The 18,560-nt window shown below is 41.8% G+C and overlaps 1 protein-coding gene across 1 annotated transcript in view; it reads left to right on the forward strand.

Moving 5' to 3' along the window:
* The window catches only part of CSMD1 (CUB and Sushi multiple domains 1), a 1,229,803-nt gene that overhangs the window by 698,077 nt on the left and 513,166 nt on the right, over positions 1–18,560 (forward strand). The window contains exon 4 of the mRNA XM_045535313.1: positions 3,605–3,799. Within this exon, the coding sequence (XP_045391269.1) occupies positions 3,605–3,799 (195 nt within the window). The remainder of the gene's footprint in view (positions 1–3,604; positions 3,800–18,560) is intronic.

The following is an 18,560-nucleotide window of genomic DNA, read 5'->3' on the forward strand; positions in this document are numbered from 1 at the left end:
CTCCAAGAAAGGCAAAGTGTAAACAAATAGTCTGACAGCAGCCCTAAGGGATCTGGTTTGCAAATGAATGTGCCTAATGAAATTTCATTGATTGTACACATGCCCTTAAAAATTCTACTGCTCCTTTGATGAATTTCAAACTTTTTTTTGGATAGCCTTTTGTTTTGTGGAGCAATGAATATTAATGCTGTGTTTTATTATAGTAGCATGTCTTTACTTTTCTTTTGGAAAGATATTTAATATGACATCCGTTTAATCATTTACACAGGTGGCTTAAAGTTTCAATGCGATAGCCCGACTAGGTCACTGAATTGAGATCATAAGTACTTGCCAAATTAAAAATGTCACGCAGGGAATTTTCGTGCGCATAATTAGAACGGCAGCCTAGGTTTCAGACAGACTTGGCTTCAGAGGTCTGATGGAAACCTGCCATGAGAGGAAACAACTGTGCCTAGCGTTCCTTTCAAGAAACGCTTTCACATCCCCAAATGCCTGCACTGGGTGCAGAATTCCCAGCACCTAAATAAGAATTTCTTTCTTGAAGCGTCTATGGGAAACAGTGCAAATCGCTCAAGAAAGAATTAAAGAGAATTAAAAGTAGAGTTCAAGTCAATTCAATAAGTATTTACCAAATACTTAATGGGTACTGGTTACTGTGGGAGACACAAAGGGACATTCACAACCTTCGGGGAAGCTGGTTAAAAATTTAGTTAAAATGAAATGGGCAGAAATGACGTTGCATTGCATTTACCTGATTTTACATGAGTTTTTCTCAGCTGGTGGATTTTCATATGTTGGCAGTTTTCCTGTGTCTGAGCCTTAAATCTTTGCATAGACCTAATCACTTCCATCAATATTTTTATATAATTTATGGGCATTTGGCAATTTGGGATGAAGTTGTTGATGGTTTTATAACATTACATGCATTTTTATTATTTGTAACTAGAAGAAAATATTCTAATTCTTCGGCATCTACCCAAAGGAACAAAAGACATTCTATAATTATTTCTGTTCAGTTGTTGACATTGTTTACATTAAAATTTTAATAAAAACTTTTCTTTAAAGAAAATTGGTTGAAAATGAAAATCTCAATCCCTAAATTATACATTTATAACTCCATGCTACCAACCAGTAACTTTAAAGTTTAAGAGGGAGTTTTAATCACTTTTTCCCATTTGCTAAGGTTTTTTTGTTTTTTATATTCTTAAATTCATTTTAAGCCTCTAATTCCTATATACATTTTTTACCAAGCATGGGAATAAAGTGACTAAATTATACATTATTAACTGATTCAATGTTTCTAAGATAATATTTTTCCCATCAGTTTTTGAAAAACATTTTTTTCCTATTCCCGCCAAGCTTATGGGCTATGTAAATTCTAGTTATTGTACATATAAATATATCTAGGAGAATATATGATCTGTTTTATATAACATTTGTAATTATCATTTAGTTGAGCAAATATATCTGTAGCAACACCTGCTGGTCACTTGTTCTGGACAAAAATGAAAAAGATGCAACCCCAACCTCGAGCGACTCAAGGCCTCTGAGCTGTTAGCAGCTGTTTGCAATTAAATCTGATAATAGAGTCATAAAGAACAGACATTTGCAGACCTGTGCTCTCTCCTTCCATCTTCACATCTTCTCCTGTAGAAATAAATATTGATAAGGAAACATTTACACCAAATAAACAGAGCTGACAATATAAAAGAACATACCTTAATGTCCTCCCTTTTCCATCATGGTCCTTGTCAGTTGAAAATGGCACCTTGCAAAGGCTCAGTGTTTGGCATGTTTTTTTTCAAGTGTGTTTTTCATGTGTTTTTTTCAAAGTGTGACGCTCAGCCATGGGACATCTGTGTCTTTCGGTGATTTTGTCATTGTGCGGACATCAGAGTGCACTTACACAACCTGGAGGGTGCAGGCTGCCACCCACCTGGGCTCTGTGATGCCGCCTACCGGCCCTCGGCTGTAATGCCACGCAGCGTGTTTCTGGACTGAATGCTGTAGGCAACTGCAGCACAGTGGTATTTGTGTATCTAAATACAGAAAAGGCACAGTAAACATACGGCATAAAACACCGACAATCGTGTATCTGTGCAGGCACTTCCACGAATAGAGCTTGCAGGACTGGAGTGGTGAGTGCGTGTGAAGCCTAGGACATTGCTGTGTGCTTAAGCTACACTAAACTGATAAAAAATTATTTTTACAATGATAAATTAACCTTACCTTACTGTAACTTTTTACTTTATAAACTTAATTTTTAACCTTTTGACTCTTTTGCAACACCACTTAGCTTAAAACACAAACACACTGTACAGCCATACAAAAATATTTTCTCCCTTTATGTACTTATCCTATAAGCTTTCTTTTTCATTATTTATTTATTTTTTACTTTTAAACATTTTTGTTCAAAACTGAGACATAAGCACACACGGTAGCCCAGGCCCACACGGCCTCAGGATCGCAGCGTGGCTGCCTTCCGGCGCCGCGTCTGGTCCCCCTGGAAGATCTTCAGGGCAGTGACGTGCGGGGAGCTGCCGTCTCCTGTGACAACAGTGCCTGCTGTCACACTGCTGGAGGACCTGCCGGAGGCGGTTTTTTTAGTTAACTTTCTTTTTATATGTAGAAAGAACAGATTCTAAAATGATGATAAAAAGTACAGTACAGTAAATACATAAACCAGTAACACAGTAGTTTTTTTATCACCCAGTATCATGGACCGTGTATAATCGTGTGTGCAAGACTGTTACACGATGGGCAGCTCGGGAGGTGTGTTAGCACCTGCATCACCACAAACGCTTGTGCTACAATGCTGTGGCAGCCACGGCGTCACTGGGCACTAGGGGTCGTTCGGCACCGTTGTAATCTCATGGAGCCTCATCACATACGAGGTTCATCGCTGACACAGACGTCGTTATGCAGCACATGAATGTATGTTGATGTTTAATATTGTTACGTTGATCTTTCCGCACAAGAGTCAACTATATTATCCACGCTAAAGTTAATTAAAAAATATTTCCTTGCTGTTTCTAACAGAAAAATGCACAGAAAAGTTGTACAGGCTGCGTTAAATATTCAGATGGCTCATTTGCATTTTTCCCTGTGACGGTGATTGTGTATGGCGGTTACCTTTAGCAGGTTTATTTGATAGATTTACATGGATAACTCTTGTCTTTGGGGAAACAACTTATCTACACACAGTCAAGTAGTGAATGTACACCTTCTAATAAGGGTGGTTACTAAGGGTTCTATGATAACGGTTCATTGTGGATCTTCAGCCTGTGTCTGACTGTGAGGGCCTTCAGCTTACAGGCAAAACTGTAAAATAATTTTGATCGAGAAAGCTTCGTGAGTCACAAACTGAAGGGCTCCCCCAACATAGAATTGCCATGTTTTCTACCTTTAAAGTGTCACTTTTAATATACTATAAACATTTTTTAAATGTTTTCTAAGTCTAGTTTTTAGGTGCGATTAAAAAGAATATCTTAGCTAAAGATTTCCTAATTTTTATAGTTCAAAAAGTGGTGCCTCTTTTGTGATATAAATGGATCTCAACAGAAAACTTAACCTTTTCCCCTTCTTTCTTTGCTCCTTCCAACAGTCTTACCTAGCCACACATGTGGAAACCCTGGAGAAATACTAAAAGGAGTTCTCCACGGAACGAGATTCAACATAGGAGACAAAATCCGATACAGCTGTCTCTCTGGCTACATCCTGGAAGGTCACGCGACCCTGACCTGCATCGTCAGCCCTGGCAACGGCGCGTCGTGGGACTTCCCCGCTCCTTTTTGCAGAGGTACCGTACTGCCCGCCGTACCGCCGTGTGCCTGCAGCTGGCACCTGCTCCGAGTCAGAGGCTTTGGCGCTGGTCTTAGGTTAACAAAAGCTTCCATCTGAATGAAAAGAGAGCACATCTGGCTGGGTCTTATTGTGCCAGCTCATTCTGTTCCCCAAACTAATATTGTACTTTATGGGAGGAACCATGATTGGACCCTGAGGAGTCAGTGACAAGTTTGCGACTTGTTATTATGTCCCCAAATATCCAAAATTTTCTTCATTCTATTTCCCAAACTTTATGGACTTCTGTCTATTTTGGTTACCTTTTGTCATAGATTCGATGTAGATGTGCGTGTTCTTCATGCTTTGATGGTTCCTTTTTTTTATCCTTGTTAAAAATTACAAACAACCCTTGATAGTTACATGTTTATTTTTTAAGAACACTTTCAACATTCTTAGGCTTCTGAAATGAGGTGATCGTGAATGGTGCCCTCTCCCAAGGGTTCGTCATCATGATTCAGTGCAAGATTAGAATTACTTCACCTGAAGCCCTGCAATTTTTACAGTTTCTGATAAAATTATTTTGCTGTTTGAGCAAGTGAAGAATAAGGCATATGCCAAGCTAAAACAGCACCTTTGTTACCAATAAAAATGCCATTAGAATAAATACATATTCCATATACATCCATATATGTTTTCCATATGTATGTATATGTTGATACATGAAATAGATAGGCAGGTGGACTTTCTAATGTTGGACTCCAGAATTAGACAGATCTTGCTACCCTTTCCCAGGCAGCACTTGACGAATTTATCAGCTCCAACCATCCTAAAGCTTTGAGGAGCACTGATATTATCTGATATCAACCAAGGCTGAAGCAATAGAGATCACAAGAGTGTGTCAGCCTTGTCAGTGGTCTGAAGGAAAGCTCGTGTCCCTCCAAAGTCAGAGCAGTGAGTGGCACTGATTCCTTGCTGTCTCTGATCTAACTGTAGGCCTCAGCATCTTCCATTCCTTGATTTAGTTTTCTCATTGAACTGCCCTTACTGTAGTCATCCAAGATTAAGATGATTGGGGAGGTGAGGGAGATGGGTAGGGGGATTCTAATGACACAGACAGAGAGAAGTCACCACCGGAGAGAAGCCTTCCAGTCATGTGCCCAAGGAGCAAAGGAGCAGGCAGGGAGGTTTTAAAGAGCAGCTACAAGTGAGGATCATGTGAGGGAACAGGGGAGAGACACAGCATGGGCACGATTGCAGGTGCACCTGCTCAAAATGAGCTGCGTTGTCACCAGGGCACCCTCACTCTTTGTGGCAGAACTGCTGGGGACAGGGGGCTGTCAGCTGCCACACACCAAACCAACACACGCCAGTTCCTTGGTATTTAGAATGGCACCGTCCACTCGAAATATAACACAAATGTGAGCCAAATGCGAAATTAAAAATCTCCAGGCACACGTTACACAGTAAAAGGAAACAGGTGAAATTAGTTTTAAGAATGGATTTTATTAACCCAAAACATCCAAAAGATTCATCATGTCAATACACAATCAATATAAACTGTTAATGATGTATTTTGCTTTTTTAAAATACTGGTTTGAAACTCTGGTGTGGTTTTTAACAGTTAGGTCATATCTCCATGTGAAATAGCCACAGTTCAAGTTCTCATTAGCCCCATATGCTTGGCTATGGCATTGGACAGCTCAGATTTAGCAGGTTGAGGAATTTCATCTTTTTTGTTCTTACCGATTCTTAATTGTGTAGAGCTCTGATGGTGTGTGTGGGTTTCATTTTCTCTTATGGTGTAGGGTTCAATATACGAATGTAGTTTAATTATGAAGAATGATAAGAAAATGGGTCTGAAATACAGAAATCTATGCCATATTCTGATTGGAAATCTTCTCTTTAACTTTTCAGCCATTGCTGAAACTTATTTGATCTGAATAGTCTCAGACAGGAGAGTCTACTTGAAAATCAGTTTGGGCAAAAGATAACAGTGAGCTAGCTTCTTATTAATCCAAGTATATTTCTCAAAAAAAAAAAAAAAATCTCATTTAAAACCTTGCTTAGTTTTGGAAGAAATGACATCAGGATCTGATGAAGGAAGAGCATGGAAGATTGAAAAAGACGGATATTTGCTGGGGACGGAGGCAAAGAGATGGAAACAGGTTTGTTGCATCTGCAGCTGAAGAGGGATGAACGCGTACAAATGAGCGATTCTGGGAACTCAGAGTTATGGTCTATGTTATTTTATTATCAGCAAATCGGACGCCTTTCTCAGACTTCTCCGCCTTGTTCTCTGTACTCCTGACCCAAGGTGTTCGCATGGCCGGAAAGCAGGAGCGCGGTCTGGACCCAGACAGCCCAGCAGCAGAGGTCACATGCCCAGCCTTTATGCTATATTTTCAGTAAAACAAGCATTTTGAAGAGGTGTCTTTCCGTGTGTCAGTATGAGGGTTGAATGAAACGCGGCGTCTCGCAAGGTCTCGAACACAGCGCGGGTCGCGCGGCAGCGCCACGGACAGCAGCTCCGCGGTGTCGCCCCCGGGGCAAACCCCGGCTCCGCCAGTCGGGTGTTCTGTGTCCTTGGTCAGTTTATTTCATCTCTCTGGTCTCAATTTCTTACCTGTGTAACCGTGTCTATTTGACAGGTTTGTTGTAATGACTAAGCGAGATAATCCAGGTAAAATGCTGAGCAAAGAGCTGGACACCTAAAGAAATTCTAGAAATATGAGCAGTTATGACTGTCTCTGTCTCCCCCCGCCCCCCCCCCCCGCCCGTCTTGAAAGCATCTTCTGTTATTGGACCTAAGCGCCTTTAGCCAAATGGCAAACAGTTCAAAGAGAAATTCATGTGAGCTACAGGATGTCAATGTTGGTAGCTCTGAAATAAAGAGATTTTAGAAATTATTGATATTCTTTGGAATAAAAAATTATGAGGCTGATTTAAGAAGATAAATTGAGTGTCTAGAGGTTCAGTCAAAAGGCAAAATGAGTGCCTAACGAAGGGCAGATCTATGTAGGAATGGATCCTTTTATTTTTCGTGCCACTACCTGGACTGAAATACTGAAACAAAATTACATATACAACATGCACATATATTCAAATATGCATATAAATAACATGACCTAGCATAGAAATATAGATTTAGCAATAGTAGAGATATAGATGATTTCTAGTAAATGAAGGAGCACCCGTCTTAAAGTGATAGAAATCACAGCTTCATCACAATTTTAGATTTTAAGAAAAAAAATATGATAATAAGAGTTAAACATACAGCAATCACCAAGTGTCAGACACTGTTTATATGAATCAGTATATTCTTGTTACTAGTTTTCAGAGTAACCCTGCAAGTTATATGTTCTCATTATTCCTGTTTAGAGGAAGAGACTCATACGCAGACTCAGTATGGGGGGGAGGGGGAATCCGACCTAGGCGCTTTTGCAGCAGAGTTCGCACCTTGGCCTCTGGAACAGGCTACCTGCTCCCCTCTGATTTACAAGAACAATAAATATCTTTAAAAGAACCTAACTTAGAATTGGGAAGCAAATATTTGAACTTGAGTTAAAGAAATGTTTTCTTCTTGAGAAATGCATGCTTGGACCCTAAACATCTGGGGAGGGGCAGGGAGGACACTGGCACCGGGAGAGGTTCCCCCTGTCGTGAGTGAGGCAGGTGTCTGGGCTCCGTCCTGCAGAGACAGCGGTGGCTGTGCTTGCATTCCCGCCCCTCCTCCTCCTGCTCCCGTGTGCGACGCAGGTTCTGATGTATCGACACACCTGAGGCCCCTCGGGGATCATGTGCCTGGAAAGAAGAATGCAACCAGGAAGAGGGCCCGAGAGGAACGTGGTTACTGCCCCTCAGCATCGTTTGTGAGCCGAAGGTGACCTTGAAGGCCATGATCCCGAATGTGGAAATCCTCAAAGATCAACATCCCCAAAATATAATTCTGTAAAAAATCTCTTCAAAAGATATTTATATTTTAAAAGGGAATTTGTTTGAGGAATATAAAAAAACATGACAGAACACTTCGTGGGTCACTTTGCACAATGAAACAGGCCATAGTAACATGCATGTTTTTGCAAGCATAAACCCTAAGGTATACTAATGATGGTTGCACAGGTATAACAGTTATGAGCAGATGGATAATATTGATAAAAAGTAGGCCAAAAAGGGAACTGTATGAACGCTTATCACTGTGGTTGGCAATTGTGTGCACCCAGTTCTGTAATTGTGTCAGCTGAAATACTGTCATGAACAACTGAAGTCTTTGATGAGATTCCCCCTGAGAACTGGAACCAGACAAGCTTGCCCACAGCCACCCCTTCTATTCAGCATAGTACGGGGTGTCCTAGCCAGAGCAGCCAGGCAAGAGACAGAAATAAAGGGCATACAACTTGGGAAAGAGGAGGTCAAACTATCCCTGTTTGCCAGCTACATGGTCTTATATCTAGAAAACCCTACAGACTGCACCAAAAGACTCCTAGAATTGATAAATTCAGTGAAGTCTCAGGTTACAAAATTAATGAGATCAAACAAAAACCATGATGGGCAACCACAGAATGTGCAGTTGCCTAAAAAGCCCAGATCTCGAGAAATTTTATCTTTCACAAATGCAGATGTACAAAAAGGACATCCCTTCATTTGCTGAGGAAGTTTAAACATTTTTAGGTACACACACAAGGCTCGCACATAAAGTCAGCATTCTGATAATGCATGGTCATGGAGTCAAATTTGCAAAAAAAAAAAAAAATGCATGAAACTAATTAGAATTCTCTAAAAGTCTCTACACAATTTATATGCCTGGTATTGGAAATGATGTAAAGATGAAAAATACAGCATGACAAATTGTAAAACATAATGTTAGCCATTTAAAATAGTGAAAAAAGAAACTTAAGAAAAGAAAAAGACAATAAACCCTCCCCCAAAATGAAAAGAAATTGGACATATGGGAAAAAAGCATATTATAGGGATAGATTATGGGCAATTGTGCAGAGATAGTCCATAGAGCTGGCTGATTTTCATGGTCATTGACTATATTTTGAAGTTTTACATCATCACTATAAATAGCTGCTTGATCTCTTTTAGGACATGTGTATCCTCAGAGAAAATGTTCACATTCTTTTTCCACATGGCACTGCTCTTTCTGAAATTCTTCCATGATTCCTGTGATTGTGATTTTCAAGATTTTGGGCATTAAGGACTTTAGACTTTAGGAATTTGGATTTTCAGGGTCTGATCTGTCAGGATTTCAACATTTGGGATTATGACGTGCAGGATTGTGTCTTTCGTGATGATGATCCAAACTTGGCTAAAATTGCTGCCTAGGTCTTTGGTAGACATGACCAACAGAAATCTCCTGCATGTCAAGTGAAAAAGTATATATATAAATTGAGCTCAAGAGAGCTTTTAACCCAAAGAGGGCTGTTTGGCTGTAGGGCTTTTCTAACATTTTACTCAAAGGCTAAATATATTTTGCGGAAGCTACTTCGTTTTTGAGTAAATCAAACTTGGAGAAAACAAAGCAAACAGTAGTCTATTTACCCAGCCAAATCGTTTCCTTCCTCTGGAGAGAGGCTTTCTTTGGATTGAGTTCATCCTCACTCCTTTTCCTCACAGTCCCAGGGCCTTAACCTCTGTGAGGTGTGTTGGGTTACGAACTTTAAACACTTTATGTTATATAATCCTATCCAAAGAGTTTCAAGGTTAATGTTAATACTTAGATTTTGCAGATGAGAAATCAAAATCTCTGAGAGGTTAGGTGTCATGTCCAAGGCTGTCCACACCAGAACTGGTGGTATCATAAATAGCCCACTCTGACTCTGGGCTTTTCACATTTACCTCTGACTGTCACCTTCTCTGGGACAACTGAAAGTCGGTTTTGTTGCTGTTTGCTTTTGTTTTGTTTGGAAGCATGATCTATAAAGCATAGAACAGTAACAGCATATGAATCATCTTTTAAAACTAAGGCTGCTTACTGAGTAAAGTTCTACCCTTGATTTTGTCTAAACACATACTTTTAAGATAAATATTCACCTGATGTGTCCAAACACATTGTCACTACTATGTGATGCCTTAGACAATATAGAATGTAACAGTTATTTTTTTTTAGGAGTTAAACTGATTTTATCCGTTTTAAGACAGTTGTGTTTTCTTGAAAGAATGAATGATAGTTGGCAAGCAAAGATGCCACTGAACAAGGAAGCAGTATCAGTAGCAGTAATGCCTTTAATAAAACATGCTAAATAATGCACGCCCATGTCTCATTCAGAGCGGTCGAAAGCTGCAGATTGCTCTAATTGATAAGCCTTCCATACTGTGGCCGGGAATGGCAAGATGTCACTTGCCAATTCTTCATGAAAAGTCAGTCAAGGCTGTTTAATTGCAGACATTCTGCTGCTTGCTAGGCAAGCACAGACTGGGGAAAATGTAGCCGGAGGGGAGGAGAAGGAAGAGAAGTCACGCCTTTTATGGGTGCCTATAAATTCTGTGATATTTAAAACACAGCTGTGTTTTTATCAGTTATGTTACAGAAGTAACATTGTAGAATGAATCTGAAATGATCTGTCACGTCAGGACCAAGCAATGCAAAGTAAGATTGAATGGGACAGTCTTTGTATTAAAAACCTAGCTTTAAATTAAGTTTGAGTGGTTTTACACAATTTAGTTTTAAGCACTTTTCTTGCATACTGTGAAATAAGCAACTCCAATGTAAATCCTATCAAAAAAAGAGCTACTTCATTGCAAAAAAATTATATCCCTCTGAGACATCCTGGTCTCATGTTTTGCATCATCGTCTTGGTGCTGCAGGCTTTCTGCTAAGCATGTTACTCACATTATCTCATTCTGTGCAATTGTAACAAGTGTAAAAAATAATCCTAAGTGCCTCTGTCAATTATTTTCAGTTTTGTGGATTCCTTTGCAGTATTTTTCTGTTGTTTTATTCCATGCAGGTATCATATTAGGTTATAGAGCTGTAAAAATGAATTTGTCTAGAGCCAAAATAAATACACGCCTAAGTAAATGTCCTCCGTTGTGACGGAGTTATGCCAAGTGTTCACTAGTCAGGACTTTGTCATTCGTGTTCCAGTGTCATCACTTCCTAGCTGGCATGTCTCAGACATGCTATTTCCTTGCAAAGCCGTGGGTTCTGGATCTGTTAAATTGGACTGAGATGACTTTTAATCTCACAGGACTTGCACAGATTAATTGAGACATGCAAAGTGCTCAATACTAATAACTGCTGCTAGCAGCACGTAGTATTTTTGGACAGCTAGAATTGGGGGGTAGAGACCACAAGAAGCCAACCCAACCTATAAAAATATTCAGAGGCTGAAGTCGTAGAACATATAACATTTATATTCTCCTTTGTAAGATTATTATTAAATCATAAATATTTCAAATTTCATTGACATAATTTGATTCTCAATATTATACTAATTATTGGCTCTCCCTGTAATTGAACATAATGAGTGTTTCCAATGTTTACATCTATACATAATGCTATAATTAGTGTCTGTGTACATATAGCATTGCTTTTGTTTCTTCTGGTTAATTATTTCCGGAGGATAGAATTCTAGAAATGTTATTTATGCTTTGCAAACTTGATGAATGAGTTTCTAATGTCACAGGAGTTTTACCACAATTACTGTAGGTTTTGATGTTCACATTTCTTTTTAATTTGCTGGGAGTTTAGTGGCATTAATATAATGCTCCAAAGATGCTTTAATTGCCTTTTGATTTCCAGTAGAAACCAATATTTCCCCGTATATCGTCTTAGTATTTGTGTCCGTTCCTTGGTTCTGCCATGATATCAAAATCCATGCAACTAAAACCAGATGAGATCAACAAAGGAATGAATGTAGTTAGGAAGAAAAGAGGTGGAGAAACTGAATTTTGCATACTGCACTAAGGATTGGTAGATGGGATGAAACTTATGAGGGGAATGAGAACCAGCTGATGAGATTAGAGAAAGTCAAGAGAGTGCTGTATAGAAAGTCTAGTGAATCCAATGGCCCAGGATCCTGTGCAGCCAGCCCTCCTTATCCACTGTTCTGCATCTGCAGAGTCAACCAATCAAGGAGGGGAAATATCCAAAGAGAAAAAAAATCCAGAAAATGTTCCATTGCTGTCGATGGTTGTGTCCATACTGAGCATGTATGGACTTTTTTTTCCTTGTCATTATTCCCTAAACAATACAGCGTAACAACTATTTGCAAGACATTTTCATTGTATTAGATATTATAAATAATCTAGAGATGATTTAAAGTGTATGAAAGGATATGCTTAGGTTATGTCCAAATACTGTGCCATTTTATATTATATAAGGGACTTAAGCATTGAAAATTTTTGTATCCATGGCGATCCTGGGACCAGTCCCCCATGGATATAAAAGGATGACTGCACACTCATTATACCAGTGTCATTTTTGGGGGTCTTGATACTGTACTATAATTGTGCAAGATGTAACAATTGACAGAAATCAGAGGAGGGCATGCAGCATAACACTGGACTAGTTTTGCAAGTTCTTGTGATTGTTTAGAAAGTATAATGATGGAGGTATCTCAGGGATGAGGGAATGTTGTTGAGAGTTTGATGGGGCAGAGCACCAGGGGATGCCCCTGGGATTACTAGCCTGGCTGCTTGATGGGCGCCGCGCCCAGGACCGGTGAGGATGAAACTCTGACATAAGCGGTTCAAGAGAGGAAAAGAAGAAAGGAAAGGTTGCAAATATAGACTCTCCAGGTGTGTTTTAGTGAAAGAGATTTCAGCAAGCAAGGCTAGAGGTGAGCATGGATTCTGGAAGCAGATGTGGAGTCAAAAGAAAGGTTTTAAAAATGGGCCCCAGAAGCAGATTATCAGCCACCTGAGGGGACCTCAGAGATGTGGTATCCCCAGAAGACGCCCAGATTTCCACAAGAGGCAGAGGGAAGGAAATTGCTCAGAAGTGGTTGAGATGTAGGAAATTTTGAGTTTCAGAGGTCCTAGTGGAAGGGTTTGAAGATCTTGGGAGGAATGTGATTAAGGAGTCAGAAAAAGAGATTTGTAGATCTCTGAGGGGTGGGAGTCGGGGGGAGAAAGGTGACCCAGGAGACCAGGGCTTCTTGCAGTGAGTGTTGTGAGCAAGGACAAGGCTATTCAAGAATAAACTCCTGATGGTCTCAGGCATAAAATAAGTGGTGGTGAGTCTGTGGGAGAAGAGGGAGAGGAGGGGCGGGGTGGTGCCTGTGTTGGCCCCTTTCATTCCAGCCCCTCAAGGCGGGGACGCCGGGAGAGGGTGGGGCCGCCTGACCCAGCTTGCAGACCCCTCCCTCCTGGGGGGGCCACCTCGCTCCCCTGAAGGGAGACTTGGGAAGGGGAGTCCTTCAAACTTGTGATAAAATGCTCCGAAATAACATAATAAACTATAATTGAGTGACCACAGTGTACTGTAATGAAGAAAATAATAACAGCTGTTTTTAATGGCATCATTGATACTCCCTGCATTGGTCTAAGCCTGTTACAGTGATTAATTCATCTGACTCCCCGTGAACTGATACCGTTATTATCTCCATTTCATAGACGACCAAACTGAGCCTCAGAGAAGGCAAGAACTCCCCAAAAGGCATAGAAAAGTAAGTGGCAGAAGTCAGATTGAAACCCAGATGGTCTGACTTTCGAGTTTTCGCTGGTCCCGTATTCTACATGGCCTTAGGGAAACCATGCTAGGTAACATCTCCTAGCATTACAGAATGAATACTGCATTACATGTGGCATGTTTCTTATTTATTTGCTTGATATTTTTCATACAATTTTTAAAACTGAGATGAGATTATGTATCTATCCTATACCCTGCATTTTATAAATTTAATGTTATAACTTAGGAATTCACTGAAGCAATACTGTGAGTGTTGGGTAGACATGCCGGATGATCATAGGGTTTGGGTGCATCATACTTTATTTAATGACTTCTCTGTCGTTACATATTTTAGGTCATTTCAATTTTTCTTTATGATAAATATAGCAAAGTTTGTCTCTAAATAATATTTGATTCTGTATTTTGAATTATGTCCACAGATAGGTCCCTAGCAACATTTATACCCAGGCAAGGGATATAACAATTTTAGAGTTGAGAATAAAACTTTTTAAAAGTTTGAAATTCCTTGGGAGAAAATAGAAATCGGTGTACTCTGATCTCTGCTTCCATTTAGAATTATTTTCCCCACTTACAGAAATCAGTAGATTCAAATGCATCTTTTATTGAAAACCTTATCTTCCTCTTGGATTAACTTGATGATATTCTAACTTCTTTTAGCTATGCAGCCTTTTCTTCAAATGCAAGATTTTATGAAAACTCAATATAGGAAACAGACTTAAACAGTAATTACTGATAGAAATTTGATGTGGGTGCCAAAGCCCACCCACATCATTCTGTTCTGCTATTTGCAGAGTCCTGTGGCAGTTCTTATAGACTATTCTTTTTTAAAACCTCATGCCTGAAAAAGCCACATATTTCTATAACTAAATGAACTCACTTTTCTTCTTCTGCTCTTACGTAGGGTATAGTTTGATGCCATATATAGTCCCAGAAATATATTTTGTCACAGCCCCATTACTTATCCTGATAACTGAGTGGAGGCTCGTTTGTGACAAATATCATTATAGGTAGGGATTGCAAGAATCATTCCCTGAATAAAAAAAAAAAGTAGAAATAAAGACAGAATGGTTACTGAGTGTCACGCTGCCTCCTAGGTTGGGGATAAACCAGTGTGAAGAAAAGCTCCTAAGCTCATATTCCAACACTTTGCACTTAGCAAAGCACTAAGAATTGAAGCACATAGGACAGAGAAACAGGGAGTGACCCAGGGGGATGCTATGTTACATGTGGTGGTCAGAGAAGATGGGCAGGAAGCTGAGCTTTGAGGAGCCCTGAAGGCTGTGGGAGAGACACATCTCAATTAGTAGGATCAGTGCAAAGGTCCTGGGGCAGTAACATGCTGGACTCTGGCCCCAAGAGGCAATGTGGCTAGAGCAAGTGAGGAAAAAGGAGGGGGGCAAGGGAGGAGTATAAGGAGTAGGGGAGCCTGAGGGTCCAGTGACACAGCGCCTTTCAGGGCCTGGTAAGCCTTGGTGTTGAGTGTTGATATGAGCAGGTAACAGTTTTGATCAGAATATGGACTGCAGGTGTGTTCTATGTGAGTGGGCATCAGTGCTTGACTAAACTGATAAATAGTAACATTCCTGGATTCTCTAGGTAAAATAAGAAATATGAACCATGATATAATCCATGATAGTATTAGGAGTTATTGCAGATCCTGTTCATTTTATGGAAATCAAATATTGTGACATACACTTCTCCATGTGTAGATGGAAAGGGACATGAATGGTCACTTTAACTTCTCTTGCTTTCCCTGCAGATTTAAGACAAAGGGAAGAATCATTTCTAAATAAACCTAACATCCCAAGAATATTTCCTTTCCTTTTTTTTTTTTTTTTGGTTCACTTCCTAGTTTTAAAACCCTGTTGGTGAATGACACTTATTCATGTACACAAACTAAGTACATTTCTGCCTCTTATGTCTTGTCTACAGCATAAGGGTGGGCTGGAGAAGGTTATGGGGAAGTTGCAGGACACAAGTATCTGTTGTTGGTGGATGAACATAAAGTCTCCTCAGGGCCCTACGCCTTTCTGTTCCATCTGTTGGGAAAACTCTTCCTGCAGCTCATCCCTTGACTGGTTCCTTTTCTTCAGATCTGGCCTAAATGTTGTACCTTTAAGAAAGCCTCCCATGTTCGTTCTAATTAAAGAGTACCCAGTAGAGAATAGTGTTTAATATGTATCAAACGAATAAATTAACACAAACACACGGTTCTGCAAAGTCAAATGCTGAGCCAACCTCCAGTGTTTTTTGGCAACCAGTTCATGGGGACCAGGGAGTTCAGAGATAGAAACAGGACTGTCAGCAAAGCTCCTAACTATTTATGGAGCTGGCAACAGCCGTGGAAACATTGTTTATCATAATGTTACTGTTTGCTTGTATATAATAACTTGCTTTCAAATATTTAGTTGACACAAATCCATAAGCGAGTCTTAAAGTTCTGCTGTTGTTTGAAGGGTAACGCAGCCCGTGTGGTATCAGGATGAGACACCCTGTGTTCTCTGAATTAGGAGTGAGTTTATCACGTTGAGAACCTCATTAATTCCATCTGGATGTCATCATATTAAAAAAAGCCAAGTAAGGAAATAGTCAGTTAATGAGTCTATTCGTTGAGACAGACAGGTGCCCCACCACAAGATTTAGAGCCAGAAATAATTCAGTGTTTATCGTCAGCAAGCGTCACACAGCCCTGCAAAGTACTGTGTGTCTGTAAGGGGGGGGGGACGGCGTGCACACCCCCTGCCTGCACGCGTCCACCCAAGGGGTCAGACCAGCCTCTGCATCTCCTCGTCCAAAACGACAGTCACAGTGAACGCCTACAGGTTCGAAACTTTGAAAACTAATCAGCTTAGTACTTTAACAAGGTAATTACATAAAAGTTGCTGAAACCTAAAATATATTGCAGAGCAGTAAACTGTAGGAAAGAAGAAAAAAAACCAAACAAGTATGTTTTGTTTGTAATAGCAGTGGTTGCCTTGCAGTTGTGTGTTGCCATAAACATGACTTCATTTTTCTCTCTTCCGTTTTACTAAATATAACGCAAACATCCATAATCTATAATGGATAAATTAGGCCATTATTTTTCCTGCTACATAATAGGTTTTCCTTTCCAGAAAAGATTCATGGCAGAATTTATTTTTAAACAAAAACAACAGCATCCCTGGTATATTTTCAGTATGTGCTTTACCCACATCACGCTCTCTTGGGAGCGTATTAATTCTTTAAAGTTCTGCACATGCGGTGATTTAACATTCACACCTTTCATTCGTTAATATAAACGATTTCTTGACGAAACATTGAAGGATTCTTAAAATCAGTCATAACAAGCATACTGCTGTAACACCGCAATTATCTAAATTTTCTACACTTGTAACACTCTTTATTAAGTCAAATTACTGTGTGCCCAGTCCGCGCCTGCGCCAGGTGAGCCCCGAGCCCTGGGCCGCTCGCGCTTCGCTCCGGACGGACCACAGGAGACCCGGCCGGCTCCCTCCCGGCCCCGACCGCAGCCAGGCCTCGGATGCTGCTCCAGCCCCAGGTGCCCGAGGACGACGACGACTCAGACACGGGTGACCTGGCCCCGCCGCCCGCGCATCAGCCACAGCGGACGCCGCACGGTGTTGCCGGCGCGCCGCGAGCACCTGCCCAAGAAGGGCCTGGAGTTCCACGTGCAGGACCCCCAGCTCCTGCCCCCTGTCGCTTGGCGCCCGGCTCACCAGTCTCTTCCAGTGCGTGACTGTGGCCTGCAGGTAGGGACGCGGCGACCTCCGGAGGCCCCGGCTGGGCCCCGCCAGCGCCGCCTGGGCCCCCCGGGCCTCCCGTGTTCCCTCTGGGTCTTCCCCTTCAGCGGGGCTTACGGGTCTGGGGTTCCCAACGCTGTGAGGGGGCCGGGCCCTGGCCTCTTCCTGTGGCCCCCGACTTTGGACAAGAGAGAGGTATAAACTGTCTGCACCCCGTGTGAGCGACTCACGCTAGCGCTTTGCGCGTTTGCGGCCACGTTGGGCGGTGGTGAAGCGCACCAGGTGCGCGCTCCGCGGCTAAACGGGCGAGCAACACCCGCGAGCCCGTGCAGTCCTTTGTGAGAAGGATCCCGTAGCGGCCGCCTCCCCGGGGCTGTGGTGGGGGTGGGAGGAGGTGGGTAAGTCGCTTATTTGTCAAGACTCAGGTAATCCATAAATGTTAGCTGCTTCTTACTGCCCCACACCTGAAGGCGTTTACAGGAGACCCTCCCCCGCCGAGGAGGCCCTGGGAGCCTCTTGCGGCCGCAGCTGCCCTGGCAAGTCGGAGGGTTTTCTGGCCGGCCCTGGAACATTTTGTAAGGGAGAGGTCAGTGATGGGGTGGACATCCCGGACACCAGCCCGACCTAGGGATCTGGCCCTGGGAGGAGATCCCTTTTATCCTAGTTACAGAAATTCTTGGCCCTCAACACAGAAATGGTTGTCAAAGCATCTTTCCGCTGTCTCTCCCTTCCCCGGCGTGTGTATTAGGTGTTTGTTTCAGGTGACTTTTCCACCTCAGCAGCAGAACTTTGTTGGACTAGCCGCGGTGGCTTGAGCAGCTCCGCCCGGCACAGGGCTGTGCTAAGATCTCTGCTGAGCTGGGCTTTTTGCTGGTAACCAGTGGCCCCAGCTGTCTTACCTTCCTGCGGCAGGCAGCCCGAGAAGTTTCCTAGGAGACTCCAGAATTTTTTTTTTTTTTTTTTTTTTTTTTTTTTTTTTTGAGAGCCCTGAATGTATCCAAGTTAAAATCCTTTGCATTTACCTTAAGTTAAAATACCAGGTACTTGGCTCTGGGTGGCATTTTGCCCCTCTGGAATAAATGATTAGTCAACTTGTTCCTTTGTTATGTTCCTGAAACACACCCCACCCCATTTCTTCTCTTGTAGGTTTCCCTGCTGGTCTGTCCCCACCCCGCTTCCTTCCACCCCCCTTGCTGGGCATGTTGGTCAGCCTCTGAGCCCATTCTCTGGTCTCGCCAGTGTGAGCTGGCACTGGGCCTGCAAGGGTGTTCCGTCTTTGTTTTTGGTTTAAACAAGTGGTATTGATGTTGCAGCTCTGTGCACCCTCGAGTCTCATATTTTGAGCACTTCCATCGGAATCAAACCCAACTAGCTTGCAGCGTGTGCTGGGCTTTGAGAGAGCC

This window comes from Lemur catta, chromosome 22 (assembly GCF_020740605.2).
Source record: "Lemur catta isolate mLemCat1 chromosome 22, mLemCat1.pri, whole genome shotgun sequence".
NCBI lineage: Eukaryota > Metazoa > Chordata > Mammalia > Primates > Lemuridae > Lemur > Lemur catta.